This window comes from Trichosurus vulpecula, chromosome 8, assembly GCF_011100635.1.
Source record: "Trichosurus vulpecula isolate mTriVul1 chromosome 8, mTriVul1.pri, whole genome shotgun sequence".
Classification (NCBI taxonomy): domain Eukaryota; kingdom Metazoa; phylum Chordata; class Mammalia; order Diprotodontia; family Phalangeridae; genus Trichosurus; species Trichosurus vulpecula.
This window is the reverse complement of record NC_050580.1, coordinates 114,528,064-114,551,889: the sequence shown is the minus strand read 5'-3', so window position 1 is coordinate 114,551,889 and position 23,826 is coordinate 114,528,064. Positions and strand designations below refer to the sequence as shown.

The window sequence follows — 23,826 nt, the reverse complement described above, 5'->3', positions numbered from 1 at the left end:
CCTCCCCCTTTCGGAAGGTTGTCGCAGTCTGGGTGTGGCTCTGAAAAGCAAAAGCTTTTCAGTCTAATTACCATGTTTAACTGTTAGGACAAAAGGGCCACCATCCTTGGAATCCTACCTATTTGTAGTATTTTACTGTGGTAAGGGGCCCCTCTCCTTCACCTCCTGTTTACTCCGTTTAATGGATCTTTGAGAACCTGTGCCATTAGCCTTAAAAACAAATGTTTATTGAGCAGGGACTATTTTCTAGGGACTGTGTACAGAAATGAATTAATTTATTTATTGTACCTGCCCTCAAGGAGATTACAATCCATTTGGCAAACCAGGATGTAAGTAAAACCATCTACTGGAAAATCAAATAGCATGCAACACATGCCAAATGAACATACAATAAGTTCCATAGGAATTCAGGGGAAGGACAGAGCACTGCAATCCTGAGTAATTAAATAAGGCTTCATGGAGATAAGAACTGAAATGAGCCTAGGAAAATGGGATTTATGAGAGCGCAGCAGGAGGGGACATTCCAAGTAGGACAATCACAAAGGTAAAGAAAGATAACGAAAGTGAGAATGTGCGTGGCATGTTTGCGAGACTAGTCAAAATTATCAGTTAAACATTTTTAACTACCTACTGTGTGCAGCCGGGCGGAGGGTGCGGGTGGGGGCATGCCCACAGCAGCCGCGAATAGTAGGAACCTAGTTGGAGCCTAGAGATTAGATAGGAAGGTTAGAGAAAAAAAACACGGAAGCACCATTTGAGGAATGCCGAGATAAACCTAGGGATTGCCCTGCAGCAGGGGGAAGTCAGTGGAAGTTACTAAGAGAGGAGTAAAATGTGCTTACCTGGGTTTGGAATCATTCCCCCACCCCCACCTCCCCCACGAAGTCCATGAATAATCCTTAAATAAAAGGAGGGCTTTAAAGCCAAGTTTGTATTTAGACTAGTAGATAGAATAGTAGCTAGAGCACAGAATTTGGAGTCCCGGAAGACCTCGATTTTAATACTATTAACTAGCTCTGTGACCCTGAGCAAGTCACTTAATAGCTCCCAGTTTCAGGGACCTCCTCTGCAAAACCAGAGTGATAATAATAGCACTTTATTGGGTTGTAGTGAGGATGGGAAGGGATCAGATATGTAAAGCAACTTGCAAAACTTAAAGGCTGCATAAATGAGTAGCAACCAAGGACTGGGTTGTTGTGTTGTTTTGGTTCATTTTGTTTTGTTTTGTTTTGCTTTGTATCCCCAGCACTTAACACAGTGCCTGTTACACAGTAATTGTTTAATGAATGCTAGTTGAGTGACAGATTATTAGCTATTATTCTTGATCCCAGGACAGGGCTATATTCAGCAGTTAACCCTTCTCCCAATCCCAACCATCCACAGTACTGAGATAGTCAACACTAGCAAACCTTCCCACCCCTATCAATAGCAGTAGGAACCATTGACAAGTTTCCAGCAAAAACAGAGGCCTGATCTCAGGAACATTTTGGAATCTAAAGTTAACCAGCAGAAGAGTCTATAAATGGAGCTTGAGGTGACTGGGACTTTAAAGTGCAGATAAGACACAGAGGTCAAATAATTTACCTGAGGCCACATGTGTGACTAACCTTGAAAAGGAATGTGAGTGACCTCTGGCTGCAGATTAAAAGTCTTTTCACATGAATGAACAAAAAAAGATAATGAATCAAGGAAGACCAAAAAAATTCAATAACGCAATACAGTAATGGCACCAAGAAAATTTTCTTGATTGTAATAATGAGATTATATTGTTAAGGCAGAGTTACTGAACCTGAGGTCATTGAACTTGGATGGGGAAAAAAAAACCACATCTTCATTTTTACTAACCTCTAACTGAAATATGCATTTCCTTTCGTTATGAAAGTAGGCAAAAAACGTTGTTCTGAGAATTAGAAGGTAAGCTCCTTGAGGGCGGACACTATGTTTTTGCCATTCTTTGTGCCCCAGCACTTGGAGAGGAAGGAGGGGGAAGAGAGGGTCTTAGAGAAGGGATAAGCATTTATATGTCTACAGTGTACCAGGCACTATGCTAAACACTTATTGTTATAATCTGTATTTTACAGTTGGGGAAACTGAAGCAGACAGAGGTTAAGAGACTTGCCCAGAGTCACAGAGCTAGGACAAGTCAGAGGCTGCATTTGAACTCAAGTCCTCCTGACTCCAAGCCCAGTGCTCAATCCACTGGACTACCAGTTTTCTCTAATATGTGCTTAGCATTTAGTAAGCACTTAAGAAATGCTTATTGACTGACTGAGAAGGGGGTCCATGGATTTTACCTAAAGTTTTGTTTTGTTTTACCAAAAATCAGAAGTTTCCAAGACACAAAAAAGGGCAAAAATCCATTTTAAGACCTCTTTCACAGTATGACCAACATCATTAGTTACATTCATGGTGGGGGGAAAGCCTGTCTGGTCCCCTTTTCACTACCACAAATATATTCCTAAGTGCTTGAAGCTCAGTTCAGAGAAGGAGCAGATCAATAAATGTATCCTGAAGGATTCCCACGGTGTGGCAAAAGTTTGCTTTGTTGGTCAGTCAATAAGCACCTAAGTACCTGCTATGTACTAGGTGTGAGCAGCTAGGTAGCAAAGTAGATAGAGTATTGGGCCTGGAGTCAGGAAGACTCATTTTCCTGAGTTCAAATCTGACCCCAGACACTTAACAGCTGTGTGACCCTGAGCAAGTCACTTTACCCTGTTTGCCTCAGTTTCCTTATCTGTAAAAACAAGCTGGAGAAGGAAATGGCAAACCACTTCAGTATCTTCACCAAGAAGACACCAACCGGAAGAGTTGAACACAACTGAACAACAACAGCACTGGAAGGTACAAGGCAAAAAGTGCCTGCTCACAAGGGGCTCACAGTCTAAGAGAACACAACATGCAAACAACAACGTACAAACAAGATTATATAGGATAAACTGGAGATAATCAACACAAGGAAGTATAGCACTTACTATGTTCGAGGCACTGTTGCTAAGCTGTTCCTCACAACAACCATGGGAGATAAGTGCTATTATTATCCCCATTTTACAGACAAGGAAACTGAGGCAAACAGAGGTTAAGTGACTTGCGCAGGGTCTCAAGTGTCTGAGACTGGATTTGAACTCAGGTTTTTCTGATTCCAAGACAGATGCTCTATCTACTGTGTCACCTAGCTGCTGAAACTTCTTACCCATGTATATTCATTATTTTATAATGGGCAACTTCAAAACAGCCTATACTAAATTGAAAGTATATTACCCCAGCCCTCTCAAGAATCCAAAATGACACCCCCACCCACCCACCCAGGACTAACATTCAAGGCTCTCTACAACCTGCATCTTAACTATCTAAACTACTACTCTCCCATATTTTTTCTGACTCCTCTACATGGAGTGCTCATTCTTGCTTCTGTGACCTTCTTCCTCCTTTCTAGCTATCCGAACCTTACCTGTCTTTCAATCTAGAAGAAAGCCCCACCTCCACCTCAGTATAACCTTTCCCAATATTTCCCAGCCAGTATTAATTAATTCAACAACTATTTATTCAGCATCTACTACCTGAGAAGCAGCATGCAAATAAAAGGGGAGTGGGGAATTCAGGCGGAGGGGGGAGTAGGGGTACTGGTAAATGTTTAAACGAACAGCTGACCCATGTCCTAAGAGTCCAGAGCCAGTGCAGTTTCCATTGTACCATACATGCCGTACATTTTTTAAAATTTTACTACCTTTTCCTCCAACAAAACTAATTATAAACAACATAAAACAAAAATCCCAAAGCCCCAAAACAAATTAGCACAACCTTAAAAAAAGGTTGCAACTATATCCTTCTGCTATTTATTGCTGAATAAAAGTCACAGAGACACATTCATTTTTGTAAAAGTAGTACCAATGTTGTCCCTTGTATTTATTATTCCTTTCGCTACTGTTCGATATTGGCTTCTTTTGACATAGTTTAAGTGAGTGTTATACCATAAAGTTTGGCATTTCATTACAGTGAGGCCAGTAAGTAGTCACATACCTGGCATCCAGGTCTCAGAGGTTTGAATATGGAAGGAACCTTGGAGTCTTATGGTCCAATGGTTTCCAAAGTGGGAGGCGGTAGAATAAATCCAGAAGTGCCTGGATTGACACCACCCCCAGGGGTCTGTAATCAACCAATGGGAGAGCGGGAAGATGATTCAAATCCCAGCCTCCCCACACCTCTTAGAAGATATTGAGCTGGGCCACACAACCACGCCATCCTCTTAAATAATTCCCCACTCCACCCCCCTCCAACCACAGACATTCCTGGGTTCTTGGGGCGTGGGCTCCTTAGGGCTGTTAGAATCTACTGCAGAGGCTGTGTCAAGGACCCTTTCGGCAGTCTGATGAAACCTATGGGCCCCTTCTCTGAACAAAGTTTTAAATGCAGAAAATAAACAGAATTACAAAAAAACCCAATTGTGTTGAAGCTGTTTATTTAGGTGCATATGTACATACACATACATATATGTTTTCTAAATAGGATGAGAACCTTTCATATTTCAGTTCCAAGTTCTACCTTCTGCAAATATCCTTTCCCATGCACCTTAATGCTAGTGCCATTCCTCTGAAGGTCATCTCTAGTTTATCTTTTATCTTGTTTGTCTATAGGTGTTTTCATGTTATCTCTCCCATTTGACTGTGAACTTCTGGAGAGCAGGGACCGTCTTTTTTCTTCCTTGGCATCCCTAGCGTTAAACACACACTAGGCGTGAATCTAATAAATATTAGTTGACTCACTGGTGATCTAAATATCTGCAACGGCAGGCGAAATTCCCCTGGTCCCTCCACCTTCCCACGGTTTCCACACTTTGCCCACTGCTCAAGCTGGCACCTTGTGGCTGCATCAGGCACCCCTCAACAGAGGACTCTTCCATTCTGAGAGTGTTGCCAGTGAGTGAGCCCCCTATTTCACTCTTTATGGCCGGGATGAGCCTTGAATTATCTTTTCCATTTCATTACCTTTCCCCCAAATACACCCCTCTTCCAAACTTCCCTGTCTTTTGAAGGTACTGTCGTCCTTACGACAGCCTTGCAGTTATTCTGTACTCTTCTTTCTCCCTCACCCCACGCACCCAATCAATGGCCAAAACGCCCCTTGTAGCTCTTTAATATCTCAGTTTTGTTCTTCATCGCCTCTCCCATGGACCACTGCAATAGGCTCTTAATTGATTTCCTTATGCCAAGTCTCACCTCTCCAACCCATCCACAGATGCCAAAGCAATTTTCCTAAGTGGCAGATCTAATCATGTCACTCCCCTACTCAGTAAACTCTAATGGCTCTTGAATCGATATTATTTCATCTTTATCTTATCCTTTTATAATGTACATATTTACTAGTTCTTTAGTTCACATATGTGATTTATAAGTGATAAATATACACATATTGGGAGGAGGGCTCGATTTTTTTACCAATAGCAGGGTCAATTTAAAAAGTTAAGAGGGCACTACTTTAGTCCCCCCTCTCCCCAATTTACAAATGAGGAAACTGAGACCCAGAGGAGGATATAACATTTCATATTTTTACAGAGCTTGAAGGTTGGCAAAGTGTTGTATTATAGATACATAAGTATAAATTATACATACGTATTTATCATTCATTACTATTGAACATTATATAACTATAAATATGCATGAAACACATGTCTCTTGAACCTCACCACAATCCTGAGGTGGCTGCTTATATTACCATAATAATTATATAATCACGTGTAATATTTATTCTAAATTCGATTCCACATAGATATCTGTTATAATAATTATATAATATAATTATATTATCATAATAATGATTCCTGTTTTACAAATGAGGAAACATTGAGAAAGGTTAAGTGACTTGACCAGTCACACACCTAGTATATCTCTGAAAAGGAAGCTTGAGAACCAGGTCTTCCTGCTTCCCAGATCTTGCTGACTCCAAGTCCCGCCCTCTGTCCACGGCGCAGCCACTACAGAGTCCATAAAGCTGGAGAGGCTGTGGCTACTGATTGGTGATGGACGCCACCTCCAAGCACAGTTTGGGGAAGAGGCTCATCACCAGTTTGGTCGCAGGGGATGACTTTTTGGCTACAGTTACCCCTAGGAGACCATAAACGATCATCGTTTGCATTAGTGCAAAGGACAACTTCCACTCCTTGAAAAAGATTGTTGCCTGCGAGAGGGGTTTGCGCCCGCCTACTCGCGAGGTGAGCGAAGCTTGAGTCCATTGCAAACTTGGGTAAAGCGCCTTCCAGACCGAGTTCAGCGAGCCGCAGTACTGTGCCGCAGCTATGGTGTCTGCATCCTCACTCTCCCCAACTACATTTCTGTCCCACGAACGCAGGAAACCACCCTTTACATTCATCCTCCAACCCCCTACCCCTCCACTCCAAAGCCCGTAGGTGCTAACTTTAGCCAAATCCTGCCAGGGTTATCTTGACCCAACCCTGAAAGTAAGAGACGAAGAATGTGTGGCCCCAGGCTGGGCGGGGAACGTCCCGCCCCTCAGCCAATCCAAGAAGAGCCGAGTCAAAAATGAGTCCTCCTAATTGGCGGAGCCATAGGAGGTGGGACAGACTTCCCGGCACCCAACTTTTCCCAGTCGGCGGGCGGTCTCGTAATGGAAGGTGGGGCTGTGGGTTTGAGGCCAAGGGTGGGCGTGGCCTGCATAGGGCTCGGTCGCACGTTCTCTCCGTTTCCCTTTGTCTTCCTCCCTCGTCCTGCGGGGCGGGGTGGGCCCAGGCAGCCCGGAAGCGGAAGTGTGAGGCACCCAGGGGGGCGGTCCAAAGTGTGTACCGCCTACACGCCGGTCCAGCCGCTGCCCTCGCTTCCGTCCCGCCCGCGCCATGCTGTCCCTGGACTTCTTGGACGATGTGCGGCGGATGAACAAGCGGCAGGTGAGGCCGGCCGGGTCCCACATCCCGGGGCCCGCCTTCCCCATCTTCCCGCCCCTCATCTGCTCCAGCCGTGCCGCCTGTCCTTTCCCCGCTCTCTCCCCTCCCCTTGGGCCCCCCGGGGCCGGGCCGACCTTCGGCCTGGCCACCTGAGAGTGAGCGGCAGCCAGGAACCCCCCGAGCCTGGGACAGGGGCCGGGCTCCCTACGGCCTGGCCCAGCGCTGCCTCGGGGTGGGGGAGGGAGGCCGCTCTCCGCCGCCCCCCAGCCCACTGTTAAGAGGCACCTACGATGTGGAATAGCGTCCCGGACTTGGCAGCAAAGGACCTGGGTTCAAATGTTGGCTTTGCTCCTGTGTGACCTTGAGCAAGTCATTTCGCCTCTGTGGGTCTCAGTTTCCCCATCTGTAAAATGAGAGGGCTGAACCAGGTGATCTCTAAGGTTCCTCTAACATTATACGATCGTTTTGGTTTCTGAGGTCAGTTTATCCTACCCCAGACCCAACTTTCTCTGCTTGCTCAGGGCCTGTGAGGGTCAGTTCAACCAGTAAAGTTCCAGTTGAGGTGGGCTGGCCCAGAGACTCCCCAAGTGGGTGGCGGAGTGGCAGGATATGCCAATCTAGACCGTCTCCAAATCCCCTTCCCAAGAGGATCCCAGAGTCATTGGATAAAAGGATCTTCTAGCTGTTTTGCCTTGTAGAGGCCTTTGGGACCTCTGGCCCCAAGCCCAACTGTTTTGCAGCATCTCTTCTGTGGTATCAGCTGCAGGATTCAGGGGATGCCTCCGTATCCCCTGGGTGCAGCAAAAGCTGCGAACTTAAACCCTTCGTCTCTGACAAAGTAGCAGACCTTATTCCATATTGGCCCCGTAGGTCTGTGCATGATACAGTATCTGGAATGCCGTATAGTTATTTATACATGTATCTCAGTTGCTTTTAAGATTCAGAGTTGGAACAGTATCACAAGTGTGACCTTGTATTCATTTAGTGATAGAAGAGTTCTTAGGTTCTGTGTTAGCTTCCAAGCATCTTGACCTTTGGTTTCTAAATTACAAGTTTAAACTCTTCGTTTTTTGTCGAAATAATAAGGCTTTTTTCAGTGTTGGGTCTGGTAGATATATACTAGATGCAGCTATCAAAGAAGATTAATGCTAGTTTCTTAAGCACACAGTCATCAGGTCATAATAGGGCAAACTCTTGTTTGCTGCAAACCTATTTATGTATCTCTAGATTGTGTTGTACAACTCAACATTGAGGTACTCTGATTCATCGCTCTTAATGAAATCATTTCTGCTTTCTTGTTTCTACTACAATTACAGTTTGTAGGAGTAGGAATACGCTTTTCTTAATCTCCTTGGATTTGGGGAGTGGGGAAAGAAGCTCCCCTGGCTTGACCACAGATCTGTCTAGGACAGATTCCAGCCCTACCTCCTGCTCTTTTCTTTGCCCTGAGACTTCCAGTTGCTAGGAATCCAAGGCCTATTTTCAATCTTTCCTTCTCCCCACTGATCCCACCCCATGATTAGATTTCCTTTGCCTCCTGTCACACCATAATGACTGTGGGGCTGTTTTCAGCCAGGCCATCCATAGACTCCTGGCTTAAAGTTTCAGTTGCACCCAGGGACACTCTGCCAAGGAACAGCTGATACTGCTGACTACTAAAGGGACCCCTCAAAAGGGGAAGGGCATTATAGGGCAAGGAGCAAATGGCATCCTGACTGTCTGGGTTGTATTCAGGACTTTTGTGAGTACCTGAAAAATGAAGATATTTTGATATGAAGTCAGAAGAAAGTGTTAACAGACACTGATGATAGATACTGAAGAACTTAACTGAATGAGAAGAGGAAAAACTAAAGAATTTTGTTTAGTTGTATTAATTATGTAAATTACATAACTTTTGCCTAATTACCCTGAATTATTTACATATTAAATATAGGCATATTAATGAATGTAAGTTTTTTTTTTGTTATTACTGCACTAAGCTATTCTCAGCTCTCACACTTTGCTTATATAGCATGATTATCAGCTTACTTAAATAAAAATGAAATATGGTCATTAATCTGGTTGTAGTGCCAGTGTACAAAGTAAATTGATCTACCAATAATATCAAGGAGGAAGCAGGAAGGAGTTTGGTATTAAAGGCCTTCCATAATGTCTTCATACTAATTTTCTAGCTTTATCTCCTGTTAAATGAATCTCCTATTATAGCCAAAACAGTATACTTACTGTCACATCATCTCTTGTGCTTTCTCGGCTCTCTGCAGTCTCCTATGTGATAACCTCTGAGAAGCCTTCTCTGCCCTTCTTCACTTATTATTCGAAGACTTTGCATGACTACCTGAGCTCCAAATGATCTCTTCTTCTAACACTTAACTGTCTGTGAGACTTACTTATTTTTACCATATTATTTCATTAATTTTTGTCTCTTGGTCTAGCTCCTTTAAAGGTAGAGATCAGCTCTTCTACCTCCCTGAATTCAGTGCATTAAAAAGAGTAGATGCTCAATAAATATTTTTCAGTTGGTTTTTGTAAAGGAATCAGTTGAAATGAAATGAGCAGAGAAGTATTTCACTCCCTTCTTTCCCAGACTTTTTTCTTTTTTCTATAGTATACTTTCTACCTTGTAATTTTACCCCTAAGAAGCTAGGTAGAAGTGTTACTTAATAATATCATGTGCTTTCATAGATATTATCTATGATCACTTAAGCTTCTTCCAACTTAAATACTGTGATCTCATTTGAAGTTTTCTGGAAAACTGGCCTGGAAATTCCCAGAAACGTAGGCAACATATTTTTAAATCAGCATTGTAAGTATATTCAGAATTCTGTAGCTCATAATTTTTCTAACCCTCTTTATTCACTCTAAGTCACCTTTTTAACGTGTGAGAAGCAAATATCCTCTATTTCCCTGATCCCCTTAGAGTTACAGAGGCCATTTATTACATATTCCCCTTTGTAACCTCTACTCAGCTGGCAGCAGGGAGTAAAGAGGGTGTTGTGGTTTGGGCAGTAACTGTTTCCCAACTCTGCACTGTGAGTGATTAGTGGTACATAATGGCAAATCAGAATCTCCCACAGAATTAAGCCCTCACTATACTCTTGGCATCACACCACTAAAAACTTTGAACACCTTTTAAAAAATATCTTTTGGTCTTTATTTGCTCTTGCCAGGTGGCTATGGAAAAGTTATTTTGAATTTCATCTACAAATTAGTAAAATGCAATTCCAAAGATTGATTTTAATTGGATTCTGTAATCTTTCTTACACAAAAGCAATGACGTTCCAGTTACTCTTCCTGTTTTCTACTGGGTGAATTGAAATACAGGTGAATTTTTTTCTGTCTTAATGGATATGCTTTTGAGGACAGGACCTGCAGTTTCACCAGTTAGAAGCTCTTACCCATGCAGATTAGTGTCTACTTTGACTTACGTCATCTGAGAATTACCTAGGGCACTGTTTAGGGTTAACTCTAATCTAACTCTAATCCTAACCCTAAATGCCACTGTATTTTATATTATAATATATAATTTAATATTAAATTATCCACTGTAACCTGCTGATTTGTGACAATGTGTATATGCTTTTAAAGTTTTGCATTAGAATGCTTGACTATAATACTGGGTTTAAGTTTCGCATATTCATAGATGGTAAAAAAAAAAAATTCCTGTTGGTTATAAAGCAAAACATTTCTGAGGACACATTCTAGTGCCTTTGAGTGAAGAGTTTTTCCTAAATATTACATCTCAGCATCTCATAGAAGAAAGGAAATTTGGTGCTGAAGTAATTAGGGGACCAAGTTTAAATCCTTCCTAGCCTTGTGACCCTAAGCAAGTAGCAGAACTGAATTAATAGTTGCTGGTCTACATGCTGAGGAAGTTTCCACACTGGGAGTTGCCTCTGCTGGTACATTAACACCAGACTGTCTATCCCATCCTTTAATTCCCTGTGAAACAAGTCAGTGGCTATGTCTCTTTCTTCTGCAAGGAAATCTAATTTTTTATAAAAAAGCTTCAGACCTTTACTCATTTAAACCTTTGATGCATTTTTTTCCCCTTTTCCCAAAGGAGTCATGGTAAGATTCCTTTAAAGTACAGGGATCCTCCACACACATTGATTGAACATATTAGAATAAAATGAAGTTTAGTTTGAAGAATATTGTAATGTTCTGGTATTTCTTGTGCCTCAATAAGTAATATTTACCTCTTTAAGCACCAAGTTCTGGTATTTCTTGTGCCTCAATAAGTAATATTTACCTCTTTAAGCACCAAAAGTTTGTTGTGTTTTTAAATTTTAAAATTCTCACAAAAAATAAAACTTATTAATGAACTACTTGTGATGGAAATTTTTTAAGAATAATTTTATTGTTCATTAAATATCTTCTTCTTGAAGTCTCAGGCTCTCTTCATTATAAGCATTTAATTGTACTATGGTGATTTCATAACTTTCCGGTTTGGTAGAGCTGTTGGCCACTATGCCAGACAGCTACAGATAACCATCTTGAGTTCATTTTCCTGCTTTGTTTAGTTTGTCTCTTTTTTAATATCTTCCCTTTCCTACCTCTAATACTAATTTGCCACTTCTAATCTAGAGTGGATTGGGAAACCAGATAATGATTTAAAATCGTATTTTAAATAAGAGTAAGGCTCTAAGTGAGGGCCTTCTAGGAGCAAAGTTCATTGGCAGCTATTTTATTGGTGTTAGATGCCCTTTTCACCCACCCCTAGGTTCACAGTGGTGGTCACTTGAGGTTGCTTCAAGGTCTCAACATCTGGACAATATATTTCAGGTATCAGTATGAACAGGAAATATGATCTTTTATTTAGTCAGTCAATAAACATTTTTGAGGCTCCAATTATGTATCAGTCACTGTACTAAGCACTGAGGATACTTGTTGTGTTTGTTCTTCGTTTTTAAAGAGGACCATAACATCAGGAAGATGATGACATAACTTGCAGTTGACTCTGATTTGAGTGAGGGAGGGCTGTGCAAGGTCCCCAGCCTCACTTTCTCCTCCAGACCCATCACTGATGATACAAAAAAAGAGGCAAAAGACAGTCAGTACTTGACCTCAGGGAGCTCACAGACAATAAGCACAGAAGTATGTACCAAGAAGCTGTATACAGGATAAATAATCAACAAATGGGAGGTATTGGAATTTAGAAGGATTAAGAAAGGCTTCCTGTAGATAATGAGATTTTATTTAGGAAATCAGAGTAGACAATAGGCAGAAATAAGTAGGGAGAGCATTCTGAGCATGGTGGTTGGGCAAGAGGAAATGCCCAGAGCTAAGGGATGGAGTCTGGTTCTTGAACACCAAATAGGCCATTGTCACTGGATTGAAGAGTAGGTGGGAGGAACTAAGGTTACATATGAAGACTGGAAAGGTAGGAGGGGGCTGGGTTATCAAGGGCTTTGAACAGAAGCAGAGGATTTTGTATTTGATCCTGGAGGCAATAGGGACCCACTGGATTTTGTTGAGTTAGGAGAATGGATGGAATAGTCAGGACCTTAGTTTTAGGAAAATCCCTTTGGTGGCTGATTGGAAGATGTATTGGAGTGAGGAGAGACTTGAAGCAGGCAGACCCAGCAGTGGTCCAGGCACCAGAGTAGTGGCAGTGTCACAGGAGAGAAGGGAATATATGTGAGGGATGGTGCAAAGGTGAAATCAACAGATTGGATTTGGGGGGTGAGAGATAGTGAGTTGATGATGACACCTGGGTTGCAAGCCTGAGGGACTGGAAGGTGGTGTTACCCTCTTTCAGTAGTAGGAAGTGGGGCGGGGCAGTGTTTGGGGGAAAGATGGTGAGTTCAGTTTTGGACATGTTGAGTTCAAGATATCTATTGAACATCCAGTTGGAGATGTCTGAAACATAATTGGAAGCCAGCTAACAGGTTAGGGCAAGATAGGTCCATTTAGGAATCAGCAGCATAGAGATGGTAATTTAAATTCATAGGAGCTGATGAGACCACCAAGTGAAGTAGTGCAGAGAGAGGAGGGAAGAGGGCCCAGGACAGAACCCATGTGACACAGACTGTTAAAGGCCATGATCTGGGTGAGGATCCAGCAGAGGAGACAGAGAAGGAGCAGTCAGATAGGCAGGAGGAGAACCAGGAGAGAGGGGTATCCTGGAAACCTAGAGGGAAGAGAGTATCAAGGAAAGGAAGGTAATCAACAGTGGCTGCAGAGAGGGCAAGGAGAATGAGGATTGAGAAAAGTCCATTGGATTTGGCGATTCAATAATCACAGTGGATGAAACATGTAAGGTGATTTTCTCCATGTTACAGATATTGTAATTCTAAATTAGTGTGAATAGTTTTAGTGCATATTGATAAGACCTGTTAAAACCAGGTTTGCATTATAAATATTTGTGGTAGATTTGTCACTTATTGAATATGTGAAATAGTCCATTCGTGGTACTATTTGTTCTTCTACCACAGGGCAAGGGATAGAAGGAGACTAAGTAAATTAATATACAGAAAAACCTAAAATGTACAATCCAAAGGAGCCTTATGTGGTAGCATTTGTGACCACACTCCTCTTTACTGGTGCAACAAACACATTCTTTTCTGGTGCTTAGGAAAGCTGCTTAGGCTGATCCGATATCCAGAAAGCACAAAGAAACACAATAGGATTGCTTCCATTCAACATTGTTATAATTTGTATACTGTTGCATAGCTTATCCTTCACCAATGGTCCGCTCTCAGCCCTTATCACAGTAATAGGAACATATTTGTCCAGGGATCACCTCCACTATATTCAGAACCCTCAACACTAAATTGGCTATAGAATGCTTGTGGTCTGTGGAAGGAATACCTGCCCCTACAAAATAAAATCAGATCTTTGAAGTATTTACATATTTAAGTTGTAATTTCTTGGTGGTTTAAGACTACCAAAAAAAAAACACTTTACCTCCATGTTTTCATTTGGTCCTCACCACAGCTTTAAGGGAGTAGTACAAGTATTATTTCCATTTTACTGATGAGAAAGCTGAGGCTTATAGAGGTTAAATGACTCGTTGAAGGTCACACAACTAATTTCTAGTGAAATTGGGCCATTAACTCAGACATCCTCTACGGCAAGTGCAGAGAGAGCTGGTTGTTGTAGTAAAAAGAGGGCTGGTCTTGAAATTTAGGAGAGACTTGTTTAAATCCCCCTTCTGATGCTTCTTAGTTGTGTGACTATAAGAAGTCTAGAGTCCTGGATTTAGAACTGACTGTAGATCTCAGAGGCTGTCAAGTCTAGCCCCTCATGTTATAGATGAGCTAATTGGACACAGGGAGCCAGGCTGACTTGCCCTGGGTCAGAGAGCCAGAAAGAAGCAGCTAGGACTGGAACTTCTGTCTTCTTCCAAATCTACTGTTCTCCACTGTCCCAACCTGCTACCTGGCCCTCTAGATTACTAAGGTTCTTTGAGCCTCAGTTTCCTCATCAGTAAAATTGGGATAGTGCTCCATGGCCTGCCTCTTGGAATATAAGTAATGTATAGTGCATCATAAACCTTAAAACTATGTAAATGTCAGTTCATATCTTACCACATCATTCTGCCTATCTCTTAAATTCTCTGTCCTCAGTGCCTTCCATAAGCTAATGATACCAAATTAAATGTTAAACTGTGAAAGGCTATCCACTCACTACCCCTAACTCTTTTGCGTTAACCCCAGGAATAGTAAATAAGGCATCTCCCAGCATAAGACAGATTGGTAAACATTGTTTGTATCTGTTATACAATGTGGCAACTGACCTGCCATGCTGGTCCAGCCAGGAAGTAAGGAAGGATAGTGGCTAAGTACATCTTTTATGATAGTAATGAAGAGAGAAAAGAAGGAGAACTAGAACCAGGAGACTAGGATTCAAGTGCAGACTCTGTTACTGGTTTGCTATGTCCCCTTTCTGGGCCTCAGTTTCCTTATTTATAAGCTAAGAAGTTTAGATTAGATTATCCCTTATGATGCCTTCTAGAACTACAGTATCCTATGACTGCTTTGAGGAAAAGGAGGGAATATTGAGGAAGGAGGAAAAAGAAAGAGTTCTCATATTAAACCATTAAATAAAGACTTTGGCTCACCAAGTTAATGTGTTTTGTTCCAGTTTTTGGTTCAGGCTATGGTTTATATGCAACTTTTTCAAAACACCTGCTACAAAAAATAAGTCACATTTGTAGAATATGGGGTTCCTGGGCTCTTCCCTTCACTTTGATTCTATTATGAATGGGTAGGGTCATCCTAGGGATAGATAAGTGACCCAGTTCTGTACTTTAAATGACCATAAAGTATACTATGTGATAGAATTTTCAATCTTCATCTCCCTCCCTCCCTCTCCTTTGTTCTGTACTCCTTTTTCTCTTTCTCTTTGCCCTTCCCTTCTCTCCCCCTTCTTTCCTATATATATATATACGTGTACATATATATACACATACACATATATATACACATACATACATACATATGTGTATATATCTATATCTATATATTAGTAGATAGATAGTTCAGGGAGGACTAGCACCTCTGGTGTGAGGGCTGCCCGTCCACCTTTGAGTTTCTCCAGTTATCTGACACTTACCTATGGCACCAAGAAGCTGTAGCATGTGCAGCAGCTATATCCCAATAAAACTGTCTCACCAGACCAGCTAAACGAGGCCTCAGGTCCATCAATGTGTTAAGGGGTGTCTACCCCAAGCACGTGAAGACTTCCTCTGGCAGAATGGGCAAGTGAGACCAGTTTGTTCCAACAGCTGTGAAGACAACTGAAGCAGGTGATGTGGAGCACTTAGAGCTTGGTCAGACATGGAGAAACAGGGCCATCATCCACTGCACCCCGGGCCATCACCAGTCATCTTGACTTTTGTCTTGCCACTGGACTTCATTGATTCTGAAAGAGAGAGTGAGGCTGATGACTGTGCAGCTCTGCCTCACTTAGTCAAGACGTTTCCCTGTGATGTCATTGGTCCTCTTTGAAAACAAACGATAAACAACAATACACACATATTTTCTCAACTAGGATCTCTTCAATTGAATGTCACCTCCTTGACAAGGACAAGGACTGTTTTCTTTTTGTCTTTGTATCCCAGGCTCCTAGCGTAATGACTGTTACATATTAGTTACTTAATAAATGCTGAATGAATGAATAAGTAAATGAACTTAAGTTATAGTGGTTTATTGTGCTTTGTCACTCAAATGTTTTCCTTTTGCTTTTAACATATTCCTACTTGCATATATTTGGCCTATTCCCATCTATCTCCTTCTTAAATCAGATTTGTCCCTTCTCTTTCTCATATTTACCACCTCTTCCCAGACCTTCATCTTGTCACCCCCTGCATTACTAGGATTGCTTTTTACCTGGTTTTTCTGCCTCTAATACCTTCCTATTCAAATCTGTCCTGCCTATAACTGCCAGACTAATTATAAAAAGTCACTTTCATTCTATTATCCCCTTATTCAGAAACCTGCGATGGCTTCCTCATTCCCTTTTAAGTAAAGTCCAAGTTTAATCAAGCACTTAAGGTCATCTCTATATCATGGCCCTGTCTTACCTAGCCAAATCTGTCTGCCATTGCTCCCCAGTGTAAACCTTCTACTCCAATAAGGCTTGTCTTATTGTCCTTTCTTCTCACCCTGCTCCCACTCCTCCAGTATACTCATCCAATAGCATGCTGAAATGCCCTCTATCTTTTTCTCTGCCTGTATACATAGCACAGAATCAACAGTTTAGAGTATAAAGGGATCTGAAAAGTCTCCTAGTTCTTTAGGCCCCAGTTCAAGTCCCAACTCCCACTCTGATTGCCCAGCTGATGTTGAATTCTCCCTTCTCCACATCTACTTGTACTTAATGGCTGTGCTATATAATTAGACCTTTATGTGGTCTCTTTTCCCCTAATTATTTCATGACTTATAGATGGTCTCCCCAACTAGTTTGTAAGCTCTTTGAGGGTAAGCTGTCCCTTTTATGCATATTTTACATCTCTTACTATGATAGAGGCTAATAAATACTTGTTCGATTTGACAGACTACAAGTATAAGGCCTGGAAGATGTTCTGGGAATTCATAGGTGGACTGGCCTGAAAGGCAAAGGAAAGTGATCTGGGCTAAAAAGTGACCTAATATTAAATAATGGTAATCACCCAGAAATCGCCTGACTGCCTTGCCACTTGTTGCCAATTCTCATTATCATCCTTCCTTCATTAAGCAAGTCCCTTAACTTGTGGGTCTCAGTTTCTTCTCCTGCAACACAAGGGGCTTAGACAAGATTGTCCCTAAGATTCCTTCCAGCTCCTGAGCAGTGGAGCTCCAGTACCACTTGAGTGCAGGCTATGTTTGTGCTAGTGTCATGTGCTGTAGGAGGAATTATAGAGAATGAAAATGCATAGTCCCTGCCTGACCCTGGGATCCAGTTGAGATTACACGTAAGTTCATGAAAAATTAAATGACAGTAAAAGACAGTTATGCAAGAGATGTTATAAGAAGGTATCTGTGATTTTACAGGAGCTTCTTTTTGAGAACCCCAACCTTAGCAAATCAGGATTTTTTTAAATTGGCAATATTATAAATTATACATTGTTCAATTCATTTATTCAACACTTCTTTATGAAAATAGTATTATTAAGAACAGAAGAAACTTAGCGAGTGCTTTGTGATCATTAGCATTTATGAGAACACCAATAATGCATATATCATCCATAACATATAGTCAGTAATCATCATCATAAACAGAGCATTTACTGCCTCGGCCTGCGTGGTGCTTCCCCAGGCCCTGTAACAAGTCAGTCACATGTGGTCCCTGCACCTTTTAAACCTACAAAATGAAGCAGTTATATATGTGGTGCAATGAGTAAAGAAAAGCACTACCCTGGAAGTCAGGATGCTTGGGTTCTAGTTCAGGATCTACTACTAAATAGCTTTGTGGACTATGGGCAAATTATTTAACTTACCAGACCTCAGTTTCCTTATTTTTAATATTAAGGGAGCTAGACAGAGACTAATTGTCTAAGGGAATTAGATAATCATTAAGGTTCCTTCCAGCTCCTGAGTTCTAAGATTAAATGTGAAAGAAGTGGTAGACATTAAATGGCCAAGAGAGGAAAGATCATTGGCCTGGAATGTTCTGAAAAGGCTTCCCAGAAGTAGCTGATTGTCGTAGGACTCAAATGAGATGATACATCTCAACATACTTAGAAAACTATAAAGCACTGTGAAAATGTCAGGTGTCATGGACATAAGCTATATGGGATGAAGAGTATTCCAACGTTAGAGGATAATTGGCACAGAGTTTGAGCTACGTACTTGGGGTATGCTTGGGGCATAGGGAATGGCTGCTCAATCTGTTTGAAGTAATAATAGCTAGCATTTATAAAGGATTTTAAGGTTTACAAAACTACAAATATTCTTAATTTGTCCTCACAACAACTGAGGGAGTAAAGTGCTATTATTATCCCCGTTTTGCAGATGAAGAGGGTAAAGCTGAGAGAGGTTAAGTAACTTGCCCAAGGTCACGCATCTAGTAAGTGTCTAAGGCTAGATTTGAAATCAGGCCTTCCTCACTTAAAGGTTCAATGCCCTATCCACTGAGCCACCTAAAAAAGTCCATATAGAGTACTAGTAGGAGATATAATGTTAAAATGGTAGGGTTCAGGAGGGTCGTGGATGCTGAACTTTATTAAGCTTTGTCCTAGAATCCATCAGTGACCTGATGAAAGTTTAATCTTGCAGGAAAATTTTGGAATGAACAAAGACTGGAAGCAGGGAGACTGGGTTAGAAGGCTGCTGTTGTAAATGGATAATAAAAAGTGGAGGGAGGCGTGTAGGACTAGAAAGAAAGAATCCTCTGGGAGAAAAACTATAGGCCAAAAAAATGTGGTACTAACCATTTTTAGGGAAATCTTTGATCTTCAGGGGCCTACTGAAGGCAACTGCTTGGGAACTCTGAAATTGTATCTTGGATACTAGATAATCTTCCTTCATAGGCACAGCTATGACTAATCTCATCTCTTTTGTTTTTACAGCTATATTATCAAGTCCTCAACTTTGGAATGATTGTCTCCTCAGCTTTAATGATCTGGAAAGGACTCATGGTAGTAACTGGAAGTGAAAGCCCAATTGTAGTGGTGCTCAGGTAAAAGTTCTTTTTCTTTCTTTTTTTAAAGTCTGGAGTTGGATTGAACTAATAATCTTACTGGGGGAAAAACCCAGAGATTTTAAATAACTAACACATATTTCACTCCGGAGCCCCAGAGGCCCTGTGTCTTTTCTACATATAGGCTGCTGCTGTGTTGGGTTTTAAAGTAAGTCTTTAAGAACAGTCTCCAAGAGGCCACGTAGCACAGGGAGGATTCTCAGGTGCCTCTCAGTTTACTACTTCAAATTTATTCTTCTCCATTTCTGATTACTATGTCTCCTAAAACTACTATTTTTATGGAACTCTTAATTAAGATGTTTCATAATGCTTTATTGTCAATAGACTCTCTTATTCCTATTTCCCTTATTTAAAAATTTATATTATATCTGTCCTCAGCTCCCTTGGGCCCTCTGATAGATTGGACTAGGAAATCTTATTTAGATCTTTATGAATTAAGAGCTTTTGGTCAATCCATTTCCATTTTCAGTGATAATGATTTCAACAGTAATCCATGTTCTCTGTTAAATCCAACACTGCCTTGAAATGGTTAAGTGGGGGTCATCGGATGACAGATTTAGAAGTCATTTAGTCCAAACCCCTCATTTTACAGAAGAGGAAACGGAAGTATACCTGCCCTCTCTGAGGTCACACAGGTAGTGTCAGAGGCAAGATTTGAACTTGCATCTTCTGCCTCAAAATCTGTCCCCCTTACTACTCTACATCACTGGGTGTGGACCCAAGTCTGCTATTTATTCAGAATTTTTTCTCTAGACTATTTCCTTTATGATCTTAATTAAGTACACATCCTATGATTAGGCAATGTAAAAATGAAAGATATCAATAAAAATCTTATATGTGTGTATAACGTGTTACTGATATCTTTTGTTTTTGTATTGCCTAAATTTCCCCCTATATCTTTCCTTCTAATTCCTACTAGAGAGCCAATGCTTGTAACAAAGAATTTTTTTTTAAAAAAGGGGGAGAGAGGAGAAAAAAAATTCAGCAAAACCAATTATATATTGAAAAAAATCTGACATTATATGCAGTTATCCAGACTTGTGGCTATTTCACCCTGCCAAGGAGGTAGTGAGGAGGTTTGTCTTCTTATATCTCTTCTCTGGGGCAAAGCTTGTTCTTTGTAATTGTGAAATACTCGGTTTTGATTATTTTGTGGTGATTGGTCTTTCTATTTACATTGTTGCACTCATGGTGTATACAATATTGTTTTCTTGGCCCTGCCTACTTCATTTTACATAAATTTGTGAAGTCTTTCTATGTATACTTCTCCATATTCATCGTATGTGTTGTTTTGTAGAGCACAATAATATTTAATTACATTCATGTCCCACACTCTGTTGAGCCATTCCCCAGTTGATGGACTTCTATTTCATTTCCAGTTCTTTGCTACCACAAAGAGTGCTACCATAAGTATTTTGTTGTATGTGGAGCCTTTTTTTTGTCAGTGACCTCCTTGGGGTATGGGGGCAGTATATATTTTTATAACGAAATTTTTTATTTTATCCATCTAGTGTACTGCAAATTTGGCTCTCATGGTAACTAGGAAGCAGAAGTTTCCAATAGATTCCTAGGTTCTTAGCTGTCTGTTTGAGTTTTGCCTTCCTAGTTGTGACCTATACTGATTTTAAGTAAAAGTTTAAGAATTTGTATGTAGATTTAACAACAAGGAGACAGAGAATTGAATGAAGCAGAAGGATTAAGTTTGTAAACAGTACATACTCCAGAAATGAGAAGAAAAAGGGATGAAGCCACAGAAACTTCTTTGTAGAGAGGTAACCCCAGATTTTGTGGCTTCTAGGACTATTTCAGGCACTGTCCCTGCTGTGAAACTCACATCTTCCATTGTCTCTCCCTCTTTCCCAAATGTAGGTTGCCTTGAGAGTAATTCTTTTTGGCTGACTTTGGACTAAATATTGTGTGTCAAGAGAGTTAGGGAACAAACTAGTCAGCAGAGACCAGAACACATGAACAGAAATGGAGAAAGGGAAGGTTTTTTTGAGACACTGGATCATACTGGTTTAGTTTTTATTTGTATTCCTGTCAAATTCTGTAGCAACGTTATTATTACTTACTATTTTGCCTTTGAACATATGGATACTCTGGCAGATTGCTTCAACTACTTCCTTTCTTTTTGGAGCCAAGTCAGAAAGTTGTCAGTCAACAAGACCAACAACTCTTTCTGCTATGATTTGTCCAAAACACAATTCATCTTATGGATTCTCCTGGGACTATTTTCTCCTCTATAAATGCTTATTTGTGTAGAGGGCTTCCTTCCAGTCATTCCCTCCTCCATTCCATCTTCCCAGGTTTTCAGTCTCAGTCATGCTTGACTCTTCCATTTTTCTCACTCTCTATCCTAATTAATTGCCAAGTTTGTTGATTCTACCTCTACAACATCTCAAATATCTGCCCCATGACACCATCCTCGTCCAGACCCTTATCATATCTTATCTGGATTATTATGATAGCTTCCTAATTGGTCTCCCTGCTACTAGTCTCTCCCTCTTCTAATCTGTCCTTCACGGAGATGCCAGAATAGTCTTCATAAGGCATAGGTGTGACCATTACTACTCCCTACCTTGAAAAATCTTTAATGGCTCCCAGATTGCCTCTTCTAGATTTTTTTTTTTGAATCCTCACTCTGGCATTTAACATACTTCAGAGTCTAGCTCCAATGTGTCTTTCTAGACTTATTTCATATTACTTATTTTTGTATTCCTGCAAGGCACTTAACAAATGCTTGTTGATTAATATTATTCCCCTTCACTCACTCCACATTACCATCAGACTAGCCTACTAGCTGTTCCCCACTTTTTTTTCCATCTCTCGTCTCCATGATTTCCCTCAGGCCAACCCCCACCGCGGCCTTGGCTGATCTCTTCATCTCTGCCTCTTGGAATCCTTGTCTTCTGTCGAGGCTCAGTGAAAATTCCACCTCTTCCATGAAGTCTTCTCTGATACTCCCACTCATTAGTGTTCTCTCCCTTCTTAGACTACCTTGTATTTATTCATATGTGTAGAATAGAAGTTTATTGGAAGCAGGGACTATGTAATGTTTGGTTTTGTATCTTTTCGCAGAGCTTATTGCTCATAATAATATAAATACACATAGTACAGTTAATGTTTGTTGACAGTGGTGGACTGAGCCATATCCTAATTTTGTGTTTTGGACTTAAGATGGTCTGTTTGTCATTAATGTGCAGGAAATGTAAAAATCTAATACCATAACTACTTTTCTTCCTTTATTGTTTTTAGAAATTATTTGGGGGAAACCTGTGATGATCCTATCCAACTTTTCTTCTAAGCTAGGTATAAGCCAGATTTGGAATGATTCCTACAAGTAATTTAATCTGTCCTGTATCAGTGGTGTCAAACTCAAATGGAAATGGGGGCTATTGAACCATACATAGGCATCACTGTGGGCCACATATGGACTTAGGAAACCATGCATGTTTCTAGATTTCCTTTTTTATTACACTATATCAGCACATTAAAGTCAAAAAGGAACTACATTTTAATCTGGTTTAGGGCACGCTTGGGAGCGTTGTGGGCTGCATGCAGCCTACAGTCTACATGTCTGACGCCTCCATTCTACAAGATCCTGAGCAAATGGTTATCTAGGCCCTGCTTAAACACTTCTACATACAGGGCCCTGTCTACCTTATGAGGTACCACATTCTGTTTTTGAACAATTCTTATTCTTAGGAGGTTCTTCCTTAGTCAGTTGAACTGAAATTTGCTTCTGCAACTTCCACTCTTGGTTCTATGTTTGCATTCTGGAACCATGGAGAATAATTTAATCTTTCTTCCATTTCGTGGTCCTTCAGATATATTTTCCTGTTAAATCATTCTTTTCCCAAGTCAAACATCTTTATTTCTTTCACCTTATCTGCCTTATATAGAATGGTTTTTGGTCCCCTTACAATAATCTTGGTTATCCTCCACTAGACATATTACAGTTTGTCAATGTCCCTTATTTGGTACTCAACTGAATACACTATCCAGATATCATCTAATCAGAATATAAATGCTCTCTTGTTCTGAACATTATACTTCTACTAATGTAGCTAGCCTAAGATCAAATTAGGTTTTTTTGGTGGATCTATCTCACTATTGACTCCAATTTAGCATGGAGTCAATAAGAACTCCTAAGTCTTTTGCTCGTGAACTGCTATCTAGCCATATCTTTTTGCAAATGGTTTTTAAACTTTAAGTGCCAGGCTTTACATTTATCCTTATTAAATGAGCTCTTGTTAGAGACAGTCTATTAAGTCAGCTGAGTCTTTTATCCCCTGAATCTTTTGTCTACCATATTAGCTGTCCCTTTTAGCTTTGTCATCTGTAACTTTGATCTACATGCCAAATGGATCTGCCCAAAGCACTGCCAAAAATGTCAAACAAACAGAACGGAGCCAGATAGCTCACTTGTCCATTCTTTGAGTCCATTAATTCAACCTGTGATGATTCCATCTAACAGCATTGCCAGCCAGCCAATGTTTCTCCATTTTTCCTCTAAGGAGATCATAAGAGATTTTGTTAAGTTGACTTGCTAAAATTTAGACATACTGTATCTTAACAGATTTTCCTGTTCTACCAGTCTAGTAACCCTGTCAAAAAGGGAAAGGAGGTTAGATTGACATTACTTGTTTTTAATAAACCCATACTGTTTTCTTATGACTACTTCACTTTTTATGCTTAATTATGGAATTCTTCTGAGAATGAATATTAAGCTTACCAACCTATAGTGTGTATAATCTGTCTTCTAACTATTTTTGAAGATTGGGACATTTGTCCAGCCCCTCTTTTCATCA

General features: G+C 40.7%; 1 protein-coding gene across 1 annotated transcript in view; it reads left to right on the top strand.

The window, feature by feature from the left end:
- Window positions 1-6,772: 6,772 nt before the first annotated feature.
- Window positions 6,773-23,826, top strand: part of SEC11A (SEC11 homolog A, signal peptidase complex subunit) — a 39,611-nt gene continuing 22,557 nt past the window's right edge. Inside the window, exons 1-2 of the mRNA XM_036737045.1 lie at window positions 6,773-6,895; window positions 18,885-18,994. Coding sequence (XP_036592940.1) covers window positions 6,845-6,895; window positions 18,885-18,994 — 161 coding nt within the window. The 5' untranslated portion in view covers window positions 6,773-6,844. The remainder of the gene's footprint in view (window positions 6,896-18,884; window positions 18,995-23,826) is intronic.